This window comes from Wickerhamomyces anomalus, assembly GCF_001661255.1.
Source record: "Wickerhamomyces anomalus NRRL Y-366-8 unplaced genomic scaffold WICANscaffold_1, whole genome shotgun sequence".
Lineage (NCBI taxonomy): Eukaryota > Fungi > Ascomycota > Saccharomycetes > Phaffomycetales > Wickerhamomycetaceae > Hansenula > Hansenula anomala.
The window spans coordinates 3,010,450-3,032,374 of NW_017567110.1; the positions used below are offsets into that span (position 1 = coordinate 3,010,450).

General features: G+C 34.1%; 14 protein-coding genes and 1 non-coding gene across 15 annotated transcripts; 7 read left to right on the forward strand and 8 right to left on the reverse strand.

Annotated features, from left to right (window-relative positions):
* Positions 1–25: 25 nt before the first annotated feature.
* Positions 26–3,895, reverse strand: STE6 (ATP-binding cassette a-factor transporter STE6; the record flags this gene model as incomplete). Its single annotated transcript, XM_019185447.1, has 1 exon — positions 26–3,895. One exon carries the CDS (start codon positions 3,893–3,895, stop codon positions 26–28), a length of 3,870 nt encoding a protein of 1,289 aa, XP_019042099.1.
* Positions 3,896–4,526: 631 nt separating this feature from the next.
* OPI3 (bifunctional phosphatidyl-N-methylethanolamine N-methyltransferase/phosphatidyl-N-dimethylethanolamine N-methyltransferase) lies at positions 4,527–5,666 on the forward strand (the record flags this gene model as incomplete). Its single annotated transcript, XM_019180385.1, has 4 exons — positions 4,527–4,608; positions 4,673–4,729; positions 4,784–5,219; positions 5,279–5,666. The coding sequence occupies 4 exons, from the start codon at positions 4,527–4,529 to the stop codon at positions 5,340–5,342; spliced, it is 639 nt and encodes a 212-aa protein (XP_019042100.1). The 3' UTR covers positions 5,343–5,666.
* A 36-nt stretch (positions 5,667–5,702) lies between these two features.
* WICANDRAFT_t17 lies at positions 5,703–5,774 on the reverse strand. Its single transcript has one exon. It is a non-coding gene; the product is annotated as a tRNA-Thr (tRNA).
* A 282-nt stretch (positions 5,775–6,056) lies between these two features.
* WICANDRAFT_99209 (uncharacterized protein) lies at positions 6,057–7,439 on the reverse strand. Its single transcript, XM_019186684.1, has one exon. It carries the CDS (start codon positions 7,156–7,158, stop codon positions 6,535–6,537), a length of 624 nt encoding a protein of 207 aa, XP_019042101.1. The 5' UTR covers positions 7,159–7,439; the 3' UTR covers positions 6,057–6,534.
* Positions 7,439–8,313, forward strand: WICANDRAFT_89102 (uncharacterized protein). The gene has a single exon (XM_019186174.1). It carries the CDS (start codon positions 7,666–7,668, stop codon positions 8,299–8,301), a length of 636 nt encoding a protein of 211 aa, XP_019042102.1. The 5' UTR covers positions 7,439–7,665; the 3' UTR covers positions 8,302–8,313.
* A 278-nt stretch (positions 8,314–8,591) lies between these two features.
* On the forward strand, positions 8,592–9,717 carry MAK32 (Mak32p; the record flags this gene model as incomplete). The annotated part of the gene is made up of 2 exons (XM_019185448.1): positions 8,592–8,904; positions 8,957–9,717. 2 exons carry the CDS (start codon positions 8,592–8,594, stop codon positions 9,715–9,717), a joined length of 1,074 nt encoding a protein of 357 aa, XP_019042103.1.
* Positions 9,718–9,966: 249 nt separating this feature from the next.
* On the forward strand, positions 9,967–10,965 carry WICANDRAFT_60943 (uncharacterized protein; the record flags this gene model as incomplete). Its single annotated transcript, XM_019183084.1, has 1 exon — positions 9,967–10,965. One exon carries the CDS (start codon positions 9,967–9,969, stop codon positions 10,963–10,965), a length of 999 nt encoding a protein of 332 aa, XP_019042104.1.
* Positions 10,966–11,251: 286 nt separating this feature from the next.
* Positions 11,252–13,141, forward strand: WICANDRAFT_25427 (glycoside hydrolase family 125 protein; the record flags this gene model as incomplete). Its single annotated transcript, XM_019181143.1, has 1 exon — positions 11,252–13,141. One exon carries the CDS (start codon positions 11,252–11,254, stop codon positions 13,139–13,141), a length of 1,890 nt encoding a protein of 629 aa, XP_019042105.1.
* An 86-nt stretch (positions 13,142–13,227) lies between these two features.
* NPA3 (GTPase NPA3) lies at positions 13,228–14,419 on the reverse strand (the record flags this gene model as incomplete). Its single annotated transcript, XM_019185444.1, has 2 exons — positions 13,228–14,333; positions 14,383–14,419. The coding sequence occupies 2 exons, from the start codon at positions 14,417–14,419 to the stop codon at positions 13,228–13,230; spliced, it is 1,143 nt and encodes a 380-aa protein (XP_019042106.1).
* Positions 14,420–14,713: 294 nt separating this feature from the next.
* On the reverse strand, positions 14,714–15,472 carry EMC3 (ER membrane complex subunit EMC3; the record flags this gene model as incomplete). Its single annotated transcript, XM_019185445.1, has 1 exon — positions 14,714–15,472. One exon carries the CDS (start codon positions 15,470–15,472, stop codon positions 14,714–14,716), a length of 759 nt encoding a protein of 252 aa, XP_019042107.1.
* Positions 15,473–15,631: 159 nt separating this feature from the next.
* ADD66 (Add66p) lies at positions 15,632–16,408 on the reverse strand (the record flags this gene model as incomplete). Its single annotated transcript, XM_019185446.1, has 1 exon — positions 15,632–16,408. The coding sequence occupies one exon, from the start codon at positions 16,406–16,408 to the stop codon at positions 15,632–15,634; it is 777 nt and encodes a 258-aa protein (XP_019042108.1).
* A 488-nt stretch (positions 16,409–16,896) lies between these two features.
* LIA1 (deoxyhypusine monooxygenase) lies at positions 16,897–17,853 on the forward strand (the record flags this gene model as incomplete). Its single annotated transcript, XM_019181153.1, has 1 exon — positions 16,897–17,853. The coding sequence occupies one exon, from the start codon at positions 16,897–16,899 to the stop codon at positions 17,851–17,853; it is 957 nt and encodes a 318-aa protein (XP_019042109.1).
* A 194-nt stretch (positions 17,854–18,047) lies between these two features.
* Positions 18,048–18,472, reverse strand: RPA12 (DNA-directed RNA polymerase I core subunit RPA12; the record flags this gene model as incomplete). The annotated part of the gene is made up of 2 exons (XM_019181230.1): positions 18,048–18,304; positions 18,358–18,472. The coding sequence occupies 2 exons, from the start codon at positions 18,470–18,472 to the stop codon at positions 18,048–18,050; spliced, it is 372 nt and encodes a 123-aa protein (XP_019042110.1).
* Positions 18,473–18,754: 282 nt separating this feature from the next.
* On the forward strand, positions 18,755–20,377 carry CCT5 (chaperonin-containing T-complex subunit CCT5; the record flags this gene model as incomplete). The annotated part of the gene is made up of 1 exon (XM_019181081.1): positions 18,755–20,377. One exon carries the CDS (start codon positions 18,755–18,757, stop codon positions 20,375–20,377), a length of 1,623 nt encoding a protein of 540 aa, XP_019042111.1.
* An 80-nt stretch (positions 20,378–20,457) lies between these two features.
* Positions 20,458–21,884, reverse strand: ARP3 (actin-related protein 3; the record flags this gene model as incomplete). The annotated part of the gene is made up of 4 exons (XM_019184493.1): positions 20,458–21,590; positions 21,627–21,718; positions 21,779–21,782; positions 21,851–21,884. 4 exons carry the CDS (start codon positions 21,882–21,884, stop codon positions 20,458–20,460), a joined length of 1,263 nt encoding a protein of 420 aa, XP_019042112.1.
* Between the last annotated feature and the right edge of the window lie 41 nt (positions 21,885–21,925).

The window sequence follows — 21,925 nt, forward strand, 5'->3', positions numbered from 1 at the left end:
CTTATATTCATTAGCCCTATATGATTTAACCTTCCATACCTGCAGTAACTATTCTAAATAGTTCACCACGTCTATTAAACAACTCATTAAATGAACCTTCTTCACATATTGTACCAGCTTTCATTGTAACAACTTTATCAGACACTTTCATCATATCTTCAGAATGTGTAATCATTAAAATTGTCATATCTTTTCTATTCTTCAAATTGTTTTTGATCAAATCTGCAATCTTACTTGCACCTTCAGAATCTAACGCTGAAGTACATTCATCAAGGATCAACAATTTTGGATTTCTAACAAGAGCTCTGGCAATTGATAATCTTTGAGCTTGGCCACCAGACATTAATGAAGTATCTATTCTTGAATCTAATCCTTCTGGTAAGGAAACAACAAAATCATAAATGTTTGCAAGTTTTAAAGAATCTATTAGTTCTGAATCTGTAACTTCTTCAAGACCATATGTAATATTTTCACGAATTGTACCATCAAAGAAGGTGGCTTTTTGGTCAACTAGGGCAATTGCACTTCTCAACCATTTGATATCAATTTTATTAATATCAACACCTTCAAAAAATAATGAATTTTCTGGAACATCAAATAATCTAGTCAATAATAATGTAAGTGTTGATTTACCAGAACCTGATTCACCAATAACTGCAACATGTTCACCTTGTTTAATATTTAAGCTTAAATTTTTCAAAACTTTATGGTCTGGTAATGAAGGATAACAAAAGTTCATATGGTCAAAATTTATTATGTTCTTTTCTTCAGCTTCTGGAATGACAGAGCCAATCGTTTCTGTCTTTGAAGGTTCCAAATCAAGCAAACGGAAAATATAAGTAGCAGCTCTTTGACCTCTGCTAATATCCGGGATTTCATTGATCAATTGAACACAGCTCATAATTGAAAAAATTAACAAAACAAATGTTTGCATAAGCATATCTGTAGTGTATTCACCTTTACCAACAAGTCTCATACCAAAATATAGTAAAGTACCTTGAACAACAAACGTCAATAGACTTGTTACAGCAACACCCATACCAGTCAAGATAGATCTTTTACGGGAGACTCTTTGTAATTCTGCAGCTCTTTCGTGAAATTTGTTTATGAAATATTTTTCCAGTCTTAAAACCCTGATAGTTTTAATACCTTTAACAGTCTCATAGGTTTGATTTTCTAATTCGGCAACAGCATTTTTGTATTCATTTTCTGAAGATTGCAAAAAACCAGCATATAAACCTGATGTGATGACAAAAGCAGGAAGGAAAGCAATACAAACCAATGATAATTTCCATCCTGAAACCAAGGCCCAAATCAAACCTAAACTAGCCAAAATAGATGCAGTTGAAACAATTCCAAGAAACTGTGAAACTAATGATCTCAAATCTCTAGCATCATTCAATAATAGAGCGGAAACTTCAGCTGGCGCATTAGTCTTTTCACCAAACCATGAAAGACCTTGATCAGAGATGGCCCTAAAAGCTCTTTTTCTCAATGAAAAAATCCAAATTTCACTAGAGTAATGTAGCAAGAATTCTTTGACAAAAGTAGAGATACCATCAAATAAAGCTAAAAATATAACAACCAATGACCATTTCAACAGATAGCGAGGTGATCCAACATCATCATTTTGTGGAACAATACCTGATAACAATTTTGAAAAAGTGTACGAGAAAATTGGGTTAACAGCACCGTTCAATATGGAAAACAACAAACCAACAAATAATATTGGTTTTTGATCAACAGACTGATACATTTTTTTAATAATTGTCAAGATTGGTGTAATATCTGGTCTTTCATCTGCATCCTTTTTATCTTCACCCTTTTCCAAATCTTTTTCGATAGGGGTATGTAAAGTTTCTGTGACTTCTGGAGAGCCTAATCTTCTTCTTCTTTGAATTTTTCTATCCAAGATCTCACGAGTATCAACTTCATGCTCAAGATTTTGACCTAAGAAGCTTAATGGATTGATTGTGGAAAACATTTGAGTTGAAACACGAGACCCAACTTGGTTGAGGAAAGTTTTTCTTTGTTCCTCTTCCCACGATTTGAATGCCGGTTTGGATTCAGGCAGATCTTCAAGTTTACCATCTTGTAATTTTTCCACTGTTGTATCCTGTAAACTAGTCAAACGTTGAAATAAACCATCAGCTTGCTCAAGCTCTTTTCTAACACCATGCTCAGCAACCACACCGCTCTCCATAAGATAGACATAATCATCTTTACCGATTTGACTGTATTCATGCGTCAAGATAATAGTAGTTTTACCAACTCTCCATTTCTTGATGGCAGCAATGACAAGTTCTCTCAAAACAATATCTAAGGCAGAAACAGATTCATCAAGGATCAAAATCGGAGTATCCCTCACCCTGGCACGAGCTAAAGCAACTCTTTGCTGTTGACCACCACTTAATGCAATACCATTTGGACCAACAACTGTATCTAATCCCTCATCAAGATCGCGAATAACTTCATTAAGCAAAGCCATTTGACAGGCTTCATTTAACTGTTCTTCTGTTACATTTTCAACACCAGATGAAATCTTACCCATGAGGATGTTGTTTCTAATTGTATCTTTAAATAAAGTACATGTTTGTTCAACTAATGTGATATTATCAGTTAACCATCTTGAGTTCAAATTTGAAACACTGAATCCATCAATCTCCACTCTACCTTTGTTTGGAGCATAAAAGTTTAGCAATAAACTACTTAAAGTAGATTTACCTGAGCCTGACCTACCGACTAAGAAGGTTGTTTTGCCAGCTGGGAAATGGATTGTGACATTTTTCAAAACTTTTGTATCAAATCTAGTTGGGTAAGCAAATTCAACGCTTTTGAATTTAATATCACCACGACAAGATTCAGGATAAAGTGAAATGTTTTTAGTATCATCTAAAGCAATTTGGGTTTTAAATTTACTAACCATAGTTTTTGATTTTCTAATTTGAACAAATTGTTGGATTTTGCGAATGGCAACTTTAGCCTTTTGTATTGTAACAATTTGAGGTAGAACACTTTTCAAAGTTTCACCAAGCATCAAACAAGAAGTGAAACAAGTTAAAACATGACCAGCTTCCACTTTACCTTTTCTAACTTGAGAAGAACCAAACCAAAAACCCTGAACAAACATACAAAGCATAATGAATCTCATTAATCCCATATTTGCACTTGTAACCAAAATCAATTTTAAAAAAGCTCTTTTACATTTCAAAACTGATGTTTCAAACTTGTTGAATTCCAATGATTGAGTAGAGAATAATCTAACCAATTTTGAAGATATTAATGACCAATCCAAGATTTTAGCAGCAAATGCTGTTTCAGTGTTTTCTTGTTTTGTGAATTTCTCAGTTAGCCTAGCAAAAACATAAGCGAAAACAACAATCAATGGAGAACTTGCCAACATCACAAGGGTAACAGACCAAGAATAATAAAAAGAAGTCCCCAATAGGGCACCCATACACACAATACTTTGCAAAAACAAAGCAGTTGCTTCTGAAGTTCCAGCTCTTAATTCTTCAACGCATCTATTGATTTGGGTTAAATCACCCATAACCTTATCGTTTTCTTCATACCATGAAATTGGTTTTGTTATATATGTTTCCAATATATTTGTTCTCGCTTTTAAACCTTGGCTCTCACCTATTTGCATCCAACAAGAGATAGTTGTCCAAACGAAAGGGACACAAGAGGCACCCATTATAACTAATGACATTGTTGATAGTCTAATAGCTTGCATGTAATCACCAAAACCATGGTATTCACCTTTCATAAATTTGGCTAGCACCTGGAAAACTCTACCCATCAAGATTGAGGATATAGCAGGAGCCAATGCCCCTATTATAGTAGCTATACTACCCATGATCAACCAAGGTATATCTGATCTAGAGAAAAGCATATAAATTCTAGCTCTGCGTATTCTTGAAAAGTAATTCTTTCGATCTTGATCAGCATTCAAATCAGTTTCATCATCATCATCGTCAGCATGAATATCTAGTTCAAAAAGTTCAACGTCTTTACCATCAGCTGAAGGCGAATACGCTGTTCCTTCTGTAGTAGTAGGACTTGTAGTTTTAGCATCTTTTTCATTGTGGTAATCCATCGTTTAACACTCAGCGGTTATTAAAGAATGTGATTACCTTTTCAAAGAACAACCATGGCATCATATTTCTTTATATTCAGTTTCCAAGAGACCAAAAAATTTGATTCAGAGCCTGCAGCGATAAAACCCAACCTCATCTCAACTCATTGTGGATTTCTTTTCATGATAAATTGTTTTAACTCTTGATGCAAACTCTTCATTTCCCTTTTCAGTGTAAACAATTGAAATCTCGAAAATTCGCGAAAAGTAGTGTCCGTGAACAAAATGGTACGGGGACTATTAGGGGCCCTTATTGTATGGGGGCGTCTTTCACATGTGAGAAACGTATAGGCAACGGAGCATCGAGAATTCTATTTATTGGATGGACTATTTCCATCTTTATTCTTATGCTCAACCAAAACCCATAGCTACAACTCAACTGACTACAATGGCTGAGAAATTACAACAAGTTAGTGATATCTTTAATCAACTATGCACAGAGGTGGATTTGACCAAGAAGAGTTATCAAGGTATGTATCTCGATTGCGGTTCTTAACAGTACAATGATTTAGACCACTAACGTCAATTGACTAGTCGCATTGATTTCTATTTGTTTCAACCCAATCTTTTGGAACATTGTCGCTAGAACTGGTAAGTATATAGGTGTACATCAATTGAATTGATCAAATCTGACACAGCCAATAGAATACACTACACATTTTTTGACAAAATTAGCAGGTGGTCCAAAGAAAGGTTGTTATTTATTAGCTGCTACTATTTTCTCATTAGGTATTTTTAGAGATTATCTATACGAACAAGCATTAAGAGAACAAGTCACATCTGATTTGTTAACTGGTGATCAATTCAAATATCTTGGTTATCTATTCTTTGGATTAGGTAACTTGTTTGTTTTAACATCAATGTATGCTTTAGGTATAACTGGTACTTACCTTGGTGATTATTTTGGAATCTTGATGGACGAAAGAGTTACCGGATTCCCATTCAACGTGTTGGATAATCCAATGTATGTTGGATCAACTTTATCATTCTTGGGTACTGCATTATACTTTGGTAAACCTGCTGGGCTATTTGCAACACTAGTTGTTCATTTATTGTACAGTATTGCACTGAAATTTGAAGAGTATGTTAAATCCATTGAGCTGTTTCATTTAAAAATGACGTTACTAACACATATACTAGACCATTCACTGCTGAAATTTATGCTAAACGTGAAGCAAAGAGAAATGGAAAGAAAGCTGAATAGAGTAATACCACCGAATATGAAATATCACATCGTGGTTAATAATGTTGCTTGTAGATCTTGAACTTTGAACTTTGACTCGAACGCTCAAACAGATTATCGAAAGTACTTCAACTCTTCAATAACTCGCCTTCGGTATAGAGAGAAGTGCGATTCGCGAACGTTACAAAAATCAATTTTTGCTCTACATTCAAGATTTTGACGACATTAAAACAACAATAACATCAACACCACTCCTTAAAAACACAATCTATAACATACAGATGGACAATTGCAAGCTAACAATTAAATATATATAAAAAAGTATAAAAAAAAACAACAAATAACCCTCCAAAACGCGAATTTACGGCCAAAAATAAATGGTGCCTTCTATGGGAATTGAACCCATGATCCCCGCATTACGAGTGCGATGCCTTACCCCTTGGCCAAAAAGGCAAATATTTTGCTCAAAAATGGCGTTAAAGTACTGGAAGATATGTGAGATCTTGATTTTTTAATACCCGCAATTTTGGGCTTATTATTGAAGATGTTAAGGTGTAACTATCAACAGCATCTAGGAATGAGCTTGAAGTATATACTCTGTAAGTTTCAAAGGGCCTGAAGTCTCGGATGTTGAGTTGTAGTCGATTTTGTTGCTTTTGGATTTTCCGTGGATGGAAGAAAATGTGTCAACAAGATCAAATCATATACAAGCAAATTAAGATCAATGAAAGACGTAGGTAGTAATTAGAAGTTCATACTAGAGCATATATATAATATCCAAATCATGAGATTTTGTATATGGGACTTACGGATTTTGATTTGTTGTGATTCTTATGGACCGAGTTGTATCAACGATTAAACCAAGAATGGCATACGAAAAAAGCTACGCTTTCTAGTACTTATTTAACGAAGGTATATTTCAATAAAACTATATATGCGTTGACTTATAATGCCTTCACCAAAGCCTAATAAATAAGAAAATCTCATCCCATGAGATTACAAAAAAGTCAATTAAAAGCAGCAAAAAGTAAAAATGATGTAGCAAATGTTCATGTTATAACTCAAAAAAATTGATTAAAAAGAATGCAGTGTAAAACCCCTCCAATGTATTAGTGGTTCTTGATAATGATTGTGATAATGATGTAAAAGAAAACGCCTGATTGATGCAAACCTAAACAAGGAAAAACCCAAAAACAAAAACTCAACGAGGACTTTAATACTTTACTCTTTTATCAGTTCTCATAGATTGTAACTTTCTCTTTGCAGCAGAATCATCAATATTAGCTTCATCTTCACTTGAATTATTCTCATCACTGACATCGGTATTTGGACTTTCCTTATTATTATTGGTCCCTGGAGTTTTAATTAATCTTTTATCTTTTGGAACTCTATGATTTGAATGATCCACAGATAGCATTGGCATTGTTGGTGGGAACTTATGTTGATTTGGATGAGACATTGTAAAATCATAATCCATAGGAATTTGTGGATCTAATAAATCTTGTTTTGAAGGCGATGATGACATATTAGCTTTATCAGATTCTTTCTTTAATTCAGATCCTGTTAATTTCCCTTCTAGTTCTAGTTTTTTCATTAAAGCCCAATTTTCCACATCACCATCATTTTTAATCAAATTTAATAAATCATCAATACAATCTAAATAACCTTTATACCGTAGCATTGAATTTTTCTGTAGGGATAATTTGTATAAACTAGCAACTGATTTTGCAGCATTTTTGAACTCCAAGACCAAATCCTGGTTGATTTCTTTAATAGATTCTTCCGATATTGGTTTTGTAGGAGGCAAGTTTGAAGAAAGGTTTGATATATTGTCCATTATGAGTTTGGTGGAGTATAGCGAACTAATCCTTCATACATTAAAAAGAAAGATCATTGTGGTTCAAAAAAATTGTACCTGATGAGTTCTCAAAAATTTAAAATTCGCGAAAGCACTATTATTACCTAATCAAATCATGTGATTTTACACGTGATAATACTGAAATTGGTTAGCACCACACACTGAAAATTTCTGTTTTCAATTTCTCTTTTGGGCCTTTCCCAAACAAACGGTCTTTCCACTTTGCAACTTTATGAGCAGAGAAGCGCACAGTCTCCAAGGGATCACCAAACACCAGCGAAAATACATATATAAAATTGGAAAACCATTCTTTTGACATAATATCCTCTATTGTTACCTTCAGCCTACACAAACACAAATCAACAAGCCACTCAATATTCCTGGCATCATTATTTCATCAAATATCAGAGCTACACTTAAGCGCCCAGACACAAACCATCCATTATTTATTTCCATCAACAACAAGAACATAAAACTATTACAACAATGTTTGTCGAACACAGCGGCCCAAGAGCAGACAGAATCCTCAGTGCAGACGTGTCAATGAGAGAAAACACGCGACTTTTTAGTCCAAAGAGTCTGAGCTCTAGCTTCAAGATACACGCTTCGCCAAAAAGAAGAAATTCAGAAGATTTTGATCATATGAAACGTACAAAGAGTGATGAGTTAGAACTTGTCAAATTGAAACATGATAATGATATCACTTCATGTCACGGTAATGATTGGCCAGTCTTTATACACCCAGAAGGTGGTTACATTCAACAATCTCCTTATGGATTCATTCATATAGTTAAAGATGAAAATTCAGAAAGATCTTCAATTGATAATACCATTAATTTGGAAACATTTACTACAAAATTACCAGCATTAAAAGCAAATACACCACAAAAGAAATCCACAAAGCAAAAAATCCCATTACCATATTCAAGATTACCATTACCATATTCTCCATCTGGTGAAATTGAAAATTACATGGTTGAAGGTTACGAAGAAGAACACAATAAAAGTTACGATCATCACAAAGAAGATATTGTTAATGTTAACTACAACCTTTACGATCAACACACTGAAGATGCACATCTGGAGAATGAAAAGAGTGAAGATTTTGATATGATTTTATGAATACACTTTACCCCCTGTTATACTATTATTACTATTTACTACTACTATTATTTATGGATTTAATTTAGATTGGCGTGTACTATTGGAAACATTATTGCTTTTTGTAGGAAGTTTCCTGTTCTTCACACTGTACGCAAGACCTCGAATGGTTTTCTCGAGAATCAGTTCATCGCTTGACACAATTATTTTTTCAACCTTATCGCGAAAAAGAAATCAAATTCTCATCAGTTGATCGTTGACCAAACAACCAAACAGCCACACACAACAAAGTTGAAAGCCATTGAATCAAGATGACTAATGATTGCATCTTCACTTCTATGGGGATGTTCATCATTGATGAGATCCATTTCCCTGAGAACTCTAGTAAAAGATCCCATTATAATGTCATTGGAGGTGGTGGCTGTTATGGTGCCTTAGGTTCAAGAATAATAACAGGCCCTTCAAACAGTGAAAAAGTGGGTTGGATCATTGATAAAGGTAATGATTTTCCCAAGGATGTTGAAGATTACTTGAAGAGTTGGAATACTGGTGCAATTTGGAGAGAAACTCCTGAAAGATTAACAACTAGAGGTTGGAATATGTATGGTGAACGTGAATTTAGAGGTGAGTAAAACATAGAATTTGGATAGGGGGTTTAATTATTAACAAAGCAAAGAATTCAAATACTTATCGCCAAAGCTGAGAATAACAGTTGATGATTTAATAGAAAACAAGCCATTGTTAAACTCACAATCATATCATTTAATCTGTTCACCTCAAAGATCTATAGAGATTCTTGAATCATTACAAAAGGCAAGATCTCAATCATTACCATCACCAATAATAACATGGGAGCCTGTACCTGATCTATGCCTCCCAGAGAACTTAAAAGATTGTCTTTCAGTATTACCAAATTTGAATGTATTGACACCAAATGCTGAAGAAGCTGCTAGATTTTTCTCTCAACCTGAACCAGTGACAAAGCAACAGCATGAAGAGCTAGCTGCAAAGTTCATATCTAATTTAACAAATGATTCTCAATTCCAAACAGGCAGTGGGATTGTTTTAAGATCCGGTGCATTAGGTTGTTTTATCTTGACAAGTAAAGGTATTAATGAGTGGATTCCTGCATATCATAACGAAAACAACCCAACAAGATCAGTTATTGATCCAACAGGAGGTGGAAATACATTTATTGGTGGGTTCACTACAGGATTTGTTATGAGTGAAGGAGACTGGAGGATTGCAGCTCTTTGTGGGAATATAGCTGCTGGTATTGCTATTGAACAGATTGGAATGCCTGTTTTTAAAGTCAAAAAGGAAGGAGAAGATGAATGGAATGGGAAAAGTTTTAAACAAAGAGTTGAGGATTATGTTGAATGGAATAAATTGGATTTTGATGTTGGTGAAGTTTTGAGAGTTTTGAAATTGGACTAGTGAGTACAAACCAGGGAAAAAAGCGCAAAAGGAGACTAGAATTAGAGACTAGAAAGAATAGTGGCATATAACATTACAAATTGATAGAAATTAGATACTTTTATCCCGAATTTGTAGAACTTTTAATCATTCGGTGCTGGTCCGTTTAAGACCGACCAAATGTTCAACTTCAAAATGGTCGCGATGAAAAAAAAATATAACTTCAAAGAGTATTAAAGGTTTAAGAAGCTCAACGCTTGAAGCACATCAATGTCCCGTCGTCTCAAGACATGTCTTTTGAAACTCACAAAGTCACCAAGTAAAAAGCTCCCACGTCCATTGCTGGAGACGATTGAGAAACAAAAAGCCCTTGAAGAATCGTTTGGTTTCACGCAATACCCTGATCCAAAAGTTGATGCATTCATGAAAAAGATGAATCCTATAAGGAAGAAACAGATGATTACTAAACTTCATCCAGCTGGACTGTATGGTATGAGAGCAAAGGAGGATTTCCAGAGGAAAAAGATACATAAAGGCCATAATAAAGAAACCAAACTCATTAAACAGGCACAACGGATTACCTTATCTCCATTAAGACTACAAGATGAACTATTTCAAAGATACAAAGGGATACGGTATAATATTTATAAAAAAGACTTGCTTGAAAATTCAGTTACGCTGTTTGTTGATGATATAAGTGATACTGCAAGTGATGTGAATTATCAAAATAAGATCCAGACACCAATTTTACAATTAGATGCTTCAATACAGTTTAAAACAGTGTATTCATCTATATACAAGAAAGTTTTGAAACATGATCCCATTCTAAAAGATTTGGTAGGGAAAATAGAGGCTCCTAAAATATTGAAACCTTTTGGGCAAGAACGTCCAACTTTTAAAACAATCCATATACCCAATAATTCAGTCAATTTTGCAGCTAATGCCATTGAATTTTTACAAAAAGAGAAAAATGCATATAAATTATTTGGAGTTTATGTTAGTTTGAAAAAATCCCCAAAGATTTCTGAAGAATTGGTTCAAATTTTGCAAAGTTTTAATGATACATCAACACCTTCAACGAGCACATACGATAATTTATTGAAGATAGCTAAAGAATCACAATCCACAGCAAATGCCACCACAAAGAGATTATTGACCACACTTGGAGAAGCTGATTTACTGAGCGTGAGCATCAAAGATGAGAGTATCACATTTACAAAACCTACATCAACTGCTCAGGAAAAGAATGAGATATGGAAGGCAGATTGAAATGCCAGAAGTCTGACCGTTCTTTAAAAACCAGCTATAAATAATGACCACAATTCATGAATTCTATATACAGCATCAATTAACAACATTCTCGTGTATTCTAGTAGAAACCTGATTTTTAAGTCTGAAGACCCTTTCGAAAATTCTCTGGTTCAAACAACAATCAACAAAGCCAACAATCGCGGTTCCAATTTTAGTTTGAGCAAAAAGCTTTGAACAAAGAACCTAACCAACTAATATCATTGAAATAATAGACCCATGATTTCAGACTGAACTGACTGCAATAATGCCGCCCTACAACAAACAAAATTTCAGAAGAATCAAACCAGGCAAAATCATTTTGGGAATAACCATCGCCTTCCTCATAATCTACGTCATTCGTGGGTTAGGGTCTGATGAAGAGGATCAAGATTACTTGAATTATAAACTAGAGCAATTATACTCACCAGATCCAAAGCTAATAGCATATAGTCAGTCTCATGACACCAAGAAGCAGCAAGAGATATTGAACGATGCTGAATTCTTACAAGATAAAGCTAAGAAATCAAAACAACAACAACAGCAGCCAGTTCGTGGCAATGGCGGTGGTGGTGGTGCTTCAATTCCAAAATTCCATGGTCAAAGATGTGAAAGTTATCTAGATTATTCTCAAGATTTCCATGAGCCTTACTCTGAAGGTCCATTAGAATTACCTTTTCAAAGACCAAAAGAACGTTGTCGTACTTTTGCATCACCTGCAGTGGAGAAGGTTATTGAAGATTTGAAGACAAGAATTAGAGATCCTGATTTATCAAGATTATTAGAAAATGCCCTACCAAATACATTAGACTCAACAATCCTGTGGCATAAGAAAGCTGGTGCTGATTCTTCAACTAGATACTCTCAGTCATTCGTTGTTACTGGTGATATTCATGCTGAATGGTTAAGAGACGCAGCTAGACAATTATCAGTTTATCAAAGCATGACGAATTATGATGATGATTTGAAAGAGTTGATGAGAGGTGCAATCAACACACAAGCCTCTTATATCTTGATAAATCCTTATTGTAATGCATTCCATCCACCACCAGGCTCAAATATTAGAAAAGGTAATACTCATATGGATAAAGTTACACCAAGAGCTCATTGGAAATATGTATTTGAATGTAAATGGGAAATTGACTCTTTGGCTTCATTTTTAACATTGACAAATGAATATTATTCAGCCACAAAAGATCATACAATCTTCAATCAATTATGGTTTAATGCATTGATTAGTATATTGACAGTGTTACAAAGACAATCTTCACCAACTTTTGATGAGGATGGGAAAATTTTACCATTTTATTATACATTCCAAAGAGATACTAATGTTGGTACTGAAACTTTACCATTAGCAGGTACTGGTAATCCTGTTAATTTCAACACTGGTTTAATTCGTTCAGCTTTCAGACCTTCAGATGATGCTTGTATTTTCCAATTTTTCATCCCAGGTAATGCTCATATGGCTGTTGAATTAAATAGAACAAGTTCAATCTTGGCTTCATTGGGGGATAAGGTTGACAATGAAGAATTACCAAAATTCATTGAAGAAACTAAAAAATTTGGTGAGACTATTACAAAAGGTATTTATAATCATGCTGTTGTGGAACATGGTGAATTTGGGAAAGTGTTTGCTTATGAAGTTGATGGTTATGGTGGTAGTGTATTTATGGATGATGCAAACATTCCTTCGTTGTTATCACTACCGGATTTGGGATTCTTAGATAAAGAAGATCCAATTTATCAAAATACCAGAAAAATGATTTTATCTAAAAAGGGGAATCCATATTTCTTACAAGGTAAACATTTTAAAGGTATTGGTGGTCCTCATATTGGTATTCATAATGCTTGGCCAATGAGTTTGTTAATACAAATTAGAACTTCAAATGACGATCAAGAAATCATGGAGAATTTGAAACTTGTCATGAAAACTACTGGTAATTTAGGCTTAATTCATGAAAGTGTTCACGTTAATTTCCCTGATGGTATTAAATATACAAGACCTTGGTTCTCTTGGGCTAACTCAGAATTTGGTAAGACTATTTTAGATTTGGCTCAAAGAAAACCACATTTGATTTTCAAAGATGAATATGTTGATAAACCATATAAGGTTGAAAGTTTAGGAGTTGGTCAACCAAAACATGTTGAAAATTAGCCATCTACAGGTTTTAGATTTCTTGTGATGAAAAAAAGAAAAAATTAATTCTGGTCCTAGTGATGCTGGTTATATATATTCATTCCTTATTGACGAATGTAGTTTGCTATATTTTCAGCTGTTTGACTTGAAGCTTCTTTTGCAACTTTTTCATAAGCTTCTTGATAACGAGCTTGTAATGCTTCATTTGAATTATCATTAACTTCACCAGCATTTCTATCTTCTGGGAATGTGTACTCTCTTTCAATACCTTCCTCTTCATCTGTTGGTAGTATACCATCATGTTCACCTTCTTCAATACTTTCAGTATCAGAGATGACATCAACTTCATCTTTTTTACCCTTTCCTGAAATACCTAAATCATTCATTAGATGAGATAAATTTTTCTCTTTCTTGTTTTTTTCCTTTTCTTCCTTTTCCTTCAATATTCTTTCCCTTTCAGCTTTATAAAATTTTTCATATTCATCAACTTTATTATCAACTGCATCTAAAAATTCATCAAAACCTTCACCTGTATAACTTGAAACACCAACAACATCCAATTGTGAGTAAAATTCTTCCAACATCAATGACATTGAATTGACTAAAGAGTTCATATAACCCGAGCTTTGTCCATCATTTGAATCTTCATCAGCTTTTAAAGCATTTTGGAAAGCTTCAAAATCTGTCATCCATTCTTTAGCAAAATCAGCTTTTTGAACATCGGTCTTGTTGAAAACGATAATCATTGGTAATTTAGTTTTGTATAATATAGAACAAGCATATAACATGTTAGAGATGAAAGTAGTTGGTGATGTATTTCTTGGAGTATCCACAATGTAAGCAATGACAGTTGGGAAAGTTGAGGCAAAAGCTTCTGTTATGATAGCACCTGAAGCACTCCAAATGAAACATTCAATTTGACCAGGGGTATCAATGATAACATTTTTAAATTTATCAGATTTTTTCTCAACTAATGAAATAACTTGATCAATTTTAGTTGAAAAAAGATTTAATGAAGTAACAATGGCACCATTTGGACCTAGGTTATAGTTTTCCATAACTTTTTTATACTTCACTGAATCTCTAATATCGATGTTTGCTCCAAATGGGACTTTCAAAACCGCTGGATCTAAATTTATCACATATGGTGGTGTTTTTTTAGAATATAAATGTGAGTTTAATCTTTGCATAAAGGTGGTTTTACCGGACCCTAATGAATAGTTAGTTATGAATCAACAGTGTATGCGCATATAACTTACCGGCCATACCAATACAGATAACAGTCTGTGGAGCCATATTAATGGTTGTATGTTTCTTTTATTACTGTTGATGTTAGTAAAAGATCATTAGTAAAGTGTTGTGGGTTTTTCAAGATAACTTTTTTTTTCATGCGAGGGATTAGGTAATTTTTGGAGGTAAGCTTAGTCAGATGTAACCATAAAGATTCACCCTATAATGATCGAATATTGCAAATTATAATTATATTCCTTATAAGATAATATATATTTTAAGTAGGCTAGTGTTTTCACTCTAATATAAACTGTATAATGGTTTATGCAATGTATTGTACAATTTCACTTCTCAACATGATCATTTGGAACCATAGATCTTCAAAACTCTAGCATCAACATCTTCAAGAACATGTTTATATGGGATAATTTTCAAATCATTAGCTTCGGCATTCATTATTTTATCTGGGGTTGGGCCACCTGGCATAGATGGTGCAACTTGTTGTTGCATCATTTGATTAGCAACGCTACCATCCCCTAACAATAGGTTGAAAACTGAATTCAACCCCAAAATTGCAATGAAGTACCATGAGATTGATGAGACCCATCTAACATCCAAATCTGCGGTGGCAACACCTGACTGTAACATTTGTTTGAATCTTAATGTTAATGGGAATGGAAGCTTCATCAAAACAAAGCCGGCAAAGAAGAAATTCACCCAACCCATCATTAATGTTTGAGCTGCAAAGTTACCAAAACTGTTCTTAGCCATTCCTAACATTGCATCACTGGCACCTGGATCAGTTAATGGATTTGGTGGTTGTTGATTTTCTTGAACAGGTTCAGCCAAATATGAACCATTTTCTAGATTCTCACTTAGATAAGTTTGTCTTGATTCAAAATCCTTCTTTGGAACATTCCAAAAATGTTGTTTTAATAGCTGAGCTTTCTTTATATATTCAATTTCTCTTAATTTCTTTACTGGTTGTAATTTTGGAGTTGGTTGTAAAAGGATTGAAATGTATTGTCTTAGGACACCAAAAAGCACCATGGCGAAGGAAATTGGGAGAAGAACCCAATACCTTAGACTTGGATCTATTATAAGATCAGGGACTGACATATTGTTCTATGATTGATTGATGATTTGAAGTGTTATCCAGTACAAGGTCTAGTATTATGGCTTGAACACTTTTAAAAACGTTCATCGATTGCAATTCGAAATTCGCGGAAATGATTACATAAGAATCTCACAATATTAGCATTTTATTAAAACACTGCTTTAACCAAACAAACCTTCTTCAAAGTTTGTTGGAATTGGTCTATCACCATAGGCACCTTCCCATGATTTTGGTTTGATCAATTCTTTTGGTTGTGCAATCTTCAGAAGGTCAAATACTTCCTTAGTAACAACTTGTGCATCGAAGAAATTATCACCTTCATAAACATACATCAAAAGTGCTTGTAATGTGATTTCTTTGATTTTGTTGACCTCTGTGACCAATGCATTTGTAAAAGTTGTGAAACTTTCCTTGACTTTATCCAGGTCGTTTGTATTGGACACTTTCAATGATTTGAATCTTTCTTCTAATTCGTTTGAGAAAAGTTCGAGTGGTTTTTCAAAATCAACATCACCTTTCAATCCATAATCATTTGAATCAAGTATCAAAACTTTACCAAATCCAAGTTCTTTAATAACTGTTACCAAGTAATCCAAGAAATTTTGAGAGTAATCCGGTATGATTGGTGATCTTTGTTGTATGACTGATAATTTCAATTCTTCATTGTAATATAATTCTAAAGCAGTTGATGCTGAGCCATCCTTCGCCACTTCCTTATGATCACCAGCATAATCAACTGGTGCTGCAAAAGGATATAAGAACAATGTATCCAGTCTTGCAACTAACTTCAATTGTAAATTATGTATCAATAGATCAACTGATAATTGTGGGACATTACCGATAGAGATAGCTGGAACCACCAACTTTGAACCTTTCAATTGGTGTTTCAATGAATCAAGAGTCTGTCCACTAGACACTGGATACACGCTGACAGTCATTTCCAGTCTCAATCAACTGATGGTTAGTTGAAGTGTAGTTGTCAACTCAGTTTTGCCTCTTGGTCAAAGCTAAAACGAGCAGATCTGGTGCGAAAGAATGGCCTTAGACTCTAGAGTGCCCTTTCAACTGATCGAATTGATAAGAGAAGGTAGAAAATTGTAAACTATACAAGGAACTAACCCTCCAATATACCAAATATTTTCATCTATGACAGCTAGAGATAATAAGCTACTACTTCCAATTTCATTCATTACTTTCACAACACTTTAGGCCAAGTTTAAGGTGTTTCTTCCCTTTAGTGGCCTCATTTTTACGCGTGCTCAAGTCTGAAATTTACCCTTGTCCACCAATTTTTTTTTCGAGATGAACGATGAGCTGAAAATATTTTTTTTTTCAATTGTTTGACGTTAAAATAAAAAGGCACAACTTTCCACCTTGAAATCTTACCGTTTTTTTGGTTCATTCATTATTTATTCAATCCACCATCATGAGTGCTGAACAAGACGTTGATACTGCTACTTTGGAACAACTCCGTGACATCTTGATCAACAAATCTGGAAATGTTAAACTTGCAAACAGATTTAGAGCTCTATTCAACTTGAAATGTATAGGTTCAGAAATTGATGCCGATAAGGAAAGAGCTGATACTGCTGTTCAATATATTGGTGAATGTTTCAAAGATAGCTCAGAATTATTGAAACATGAAGTTGCCTATGTTTTAGGTCAAACCAAAAATTTATCCTCTGCTCCAATATTGAGAAATGTTTTAGAAGATGAACAAGGTCAACAAGTTATGGTTAGACATGAAGCTGCCGAAGCTTTAGGTGCTTTAGGTGATAAAGACTCTTTAGCTCTATTAGAATCATACTTCAAGAATGATCCACTAATTGAAATTAGACAAACTTGTGAATTAGCCATTGAAAGAATTCATTGGGAAAATTCCGAAAAGGCCAAAACTGAAAGATTACAAGACAGTTTGTACTCATCAATCGATCCAGCACCACCATTAGATTTAAACACTGAATATAAAATTGAAAAACTACAAAAAATTTTGAATGATCAGGCCACTCCATTATTCGAACGTTATAGAGCCATGTTCAGATTAAGAGATATAGGAACTGATGAAGCTTGTTTGGCTTTAGCTTCAGGTTTTGCTGATGAATCTGCTTTATTCAAGCATGAAATTGCTTATGTTTTTGGTCAAATATGTAACCCAGTTACTGTCCCATCATTAATTAATGTCTTGAAAGACACCACTGAAGCCCCAATGGTTAGACACGAAGCTGCTGAAGCTTTAGGTTCTATTGCAACTGATGAAGTTTTACCAATTTTGAAAGACTTTGCTAAAGATAGTGATGAAGTTGTTAGAGATTCAGCTATTGTTGCTTTAGATATGTATGAATATGAAAACTCTGGTGAATTGGAATATGCCACTGCTGCTTAATTTATTTGTTTTGTTTAGGATATTGTTTGTACTTTTAAGTAGTGTATTTGTTTATAAAAGGTTTTAATAGGGTTTGTACATATTGTAGGTTAAAACATAAAACTTTTTTCTTTTTTATAACTATTATACAAAATACCATTTACCCAAACATTTATATGCAAATTAAATCAAACACTCTATCAACCACCTGAACATCAATTATTAGTTCTGAAACGGTAATCACATTTAGCACATGTATAAAAGACAGTAGCACCTTCATCTGCACTACGTAATTGTAATGTATGATATTGCATTTCATCATTACCACATTGTGGACATTTTTCTTTAATTGTAGCACCTTCTCCTAATTCATCATTCTTCAAAGTAGTCTTCACAGTAGATTTCTTTAATCTCAAAGCAGATGGAAATGCATCATCAGATGAGGTGGTAACAACCTTTAGGTTGGCAAAATCTATAAATTAACGTTAGAACTTGATCGACTAATTCAATTATACTCGGACATACCTTTAGCATTATAAGATCTTTCACAATCACCACACGTTATGGATTTGTCACTGGTGGCAGCATCTAGCAAGTTACCACAATCCAAACAGAAAATTAAACTACCAACAACAGACATTTCTTTCACCCTTTCTTATTGTTAAATCAAGACCAAATTCATTTTAAAGCTCATCTCTTCATAAATTTTTTTTTCTAAATCAAGCTGCCATTTTAGATCGTGTCTATAACTGTTACCCTCTGAATCGATTTCGTGGGAATCGAAAACGCGTTCTCTCGCTGAAAAAAAATGTATAGGCGATGGCCAAAATTATCTATAACAAAGTTGGAACACTTTTGGATAGAGTCGCTAGGTTTCATTGTTCTTTGAGCAGGAAAAATGGCACAGCAACAAATGATGGAGATGCCAGACATGTCCAATGCCATAGTGGCACAAGATGAAATGGGGAGACCTTTCATTATTGTTAGAGATCAAGGCAATAAAAAAAGAGTTCATGGTATAGAAGCCAAAAAGACACATATCTTAGCAGCTAGATCAGTTGCTTCCATTATAAAGACATCATTGGGTCCAAGAGGGTTGGATAAGATCTTGATTAGTCCAGATGGTGAAATAACAATTACTAATGATGGTGCTACAATTTTATCACAAATGGAACTTGATAATGAAATTGCCAAATTATTAGTTGAATTATCTAAATCCCAAGATGATGAAATTGGTGATGGTACTACTGGTGTTGTTGTCTTGGCTGGTGCTCTATTAGATCAAGCTTTAGAATTGATTGACAAAGGTATCCATCCAATTAAAATTGCTAATGGGTTCGATGAAGCTTGTAAAGTTGCAATCGATCAATTGGATAAAGTTTCAGATGATATAGAAAGTAATACTGAAATACTATTAAGAGCTGCTAAAACTTCTTTAGGTTCCAAGATTGTTTCAAAAGCTCATGATCAATTTGCTAAAATGGCTGTTGATGCTGTTTTATCTGTTGCTGATAAAGAAAGAAAAGATGTTGATTTTGAATTAATTAAAGTTGAAGGTAAAGTTGGTGGTTCATTAGAAGATTCAAAACTGATTAAAGGTGTTATTTTAGATAAAGATTTTTCACATCCTCAAATGCCAAAAAGAATTGAAGATGTTAAACTAGCTATATTAACATGTCCATTTGAACCTCCAAAACCTAAAACTAAACATAAATTGGATATTTCATCAGTGGAAGAATTCAAAAACTTGCAAGATTATGAACAAAACAAATTTAAGGAAATGGTTCAACAAGTTAAAGACTCTGGTGCTAACTTGGTTATTTGTCAATGGGGTTTTGATGATGAAGCTAACCATTTATTATTACAAAATAAATTACCTGCTGTCCGTTGGGTTGGTGGTCCAGAAATAGAATTAATCGCCATCGCAACTGATGGTCGTATTGTTCCACGTTTTGAAGATTTGACTCCAGAAAAATTAGGTAAAGCTGGTAAAGTTTATGAATTAGAATTTGGTACTACAAAAGATCGTATGTTGGTTATTGAAGAATGTGCAAATTCAAGAGCCGTGACATGTTTCTTGAGAGGTTCAAATAGAATGATTGTTGATGAAGCTAAACGTGCTTTACATGATTCTTTATGTGTTGTTCGTAACTTGGTGCGTGATAGCAGAGTTGTCTATGGTGGTGGTTCTGCTGAAATTACAAGTTCTTTAGCTGTTAGTGAAGCTGCTGATAAACAAAAAGGTATTGATCAATATGCATTCAGAGCTTTTGCCAGTGCTCTAGATATAATCCCAATGACTTTAGCTGAAAACTCAGGTTTAGACCCAATTGAAACTTTAACAAATATCAAATCTCGTCATGTTAAAGAACAAAACTCCCATCTTGGTGTTGACTGTTTAGGTAAAGGCTCAAACGATATGAAGGAATTATTTGTTGTTGATCCATTAATTGGTAAAAAACAACAGTTATTATTAGCTACACAATTGACTAGAATGATTTTGAAAATTAATGATGTTATTATCAGTGGTAAGGATGAATATTAGATAGCTTTAATTCTACGTACATATCTATAAATGGTTTCTAATTGTAAGAGTTCATTTTATAACACTTTTAAACACTAAATTTATGGTACATTGAATAATGAAAAGTTACGAACGATACTTGGTCCATATTCATCATAATCTTGTTTTGTATGACAATAAGAGTTGAATTCACTAGTTTGGGCCAATAATGAACCACCAAACCAAACAGCATTCCGCTGTCTTCTATGAGAAATAACCTCAACATCAACACCACTTGATTTTGTACCATGACTTAACGTTTCAGAAACTGCAATTCTTTCATTCACTATAGATTTTAAATCTCTTTGTAAACGACGGCCAAAATCTTTAAACATTGTAGAACCACCACTCAACACAATGTTACGGTATAAACCTTTTCTAACATCTATTGGAGCAGCTTGGATAACTTGGTCCACAACGGTTGGTAATGGTGTCAAGAAATCTGAAGAAGCAATCTCTGGATTGAAAAAAATCTCTGGGGCTAAAAATCTTTCATATCCAACATCAACTGTCTTGTTAGCTCTTGTAGTTTCCACTATATATTGTGCAAATTTTTCAGGTTCTCTGTCAAATTTATTGAATTCTTTAACAATATCTGGACAAACATAACAAAATTCTTGTTTGATCTTTTCTGCAGTACGTAACGAAGTATCAGCTTCACCACGGTCTCTTAAAAGAGATTGAATGAACAATGTTATATCACGACCTGCAATTGGAATATTTTTAATAGCAGAGCCAATGACATAACCTTCAGCAACTGGAATAACATGAGTAACACCATCACCTGAATCAATAACGGTACCAGTCAATGATCTATCAGTAACTTTTGAAGATGTCCATGATGCAGCTAATGCCAAAACAGCTTGAACAGCAATATATAACCCAGCACAATTGAAAGATTCAAACATAATCTCAGCTGTGTTTTCTCTGTTTTCTGGTGCATTTAATGGAGGTTCAGTTAAAAGGAAATAATGATCTTCTGGTTCACATCTTAGATATTTGAATATAGAATTTTCCCAATATCTCTCCATATGATCCCAATTTTCAATTTGACCATGTTTAATAGGATATGATAATGAGTAAGCTTGACCATTAGCAGCTTCTAAAGCTTCATCACCAATGTAAAAATCTAAATCTTCAGTACCTCTTTTAGATTGGAGATGTCCACTTGCACCTGAACTTCCTGATGATCCACCTAAAAATGATGGTTTAGAAGGAGGTGCTGGCTTACCTGAGGCACTTGTACGACTTGCAATTGCAGTCGGGAAAACAAATGAAGGGGAATCATTACCAGCAAAACCTAATTTAGTCAACCCAGTACCACTAGAATAAGTTAGTATAAATGATTGTGAAACTTAGCATTTTTTTGAGATTTTAGCTTACTTGTCTAGAAGTTGATTGTTAGTATAAAAGAATTCAAAGGCATTTCAATTGGATTGCTTCAAATACACATACCCATGACAACGGCTGGAGTAGTTAAGTTCGACATCTCGATAATTGAATCACACTATAAGTGGCTCTGAATTGAAT

Excerpts from the sequence above, each read along its gene's own strand:
- WICANDRAFT_89102 (XM_019186174.1), top strand. The coding sequence starts at position 7,666 with ATGTTTGTCGAACACAGCGGCCCAAGAGCAGACAGAATCCTCAGTGCA.
- WICANDRAFT_99209 (XM_019186684.1), bottom strand. The coding sequence starts at position 7,158 with ATGGACAATATATCAAACCTTTCTTCAAACTTGCCTCCTACAAAACCA.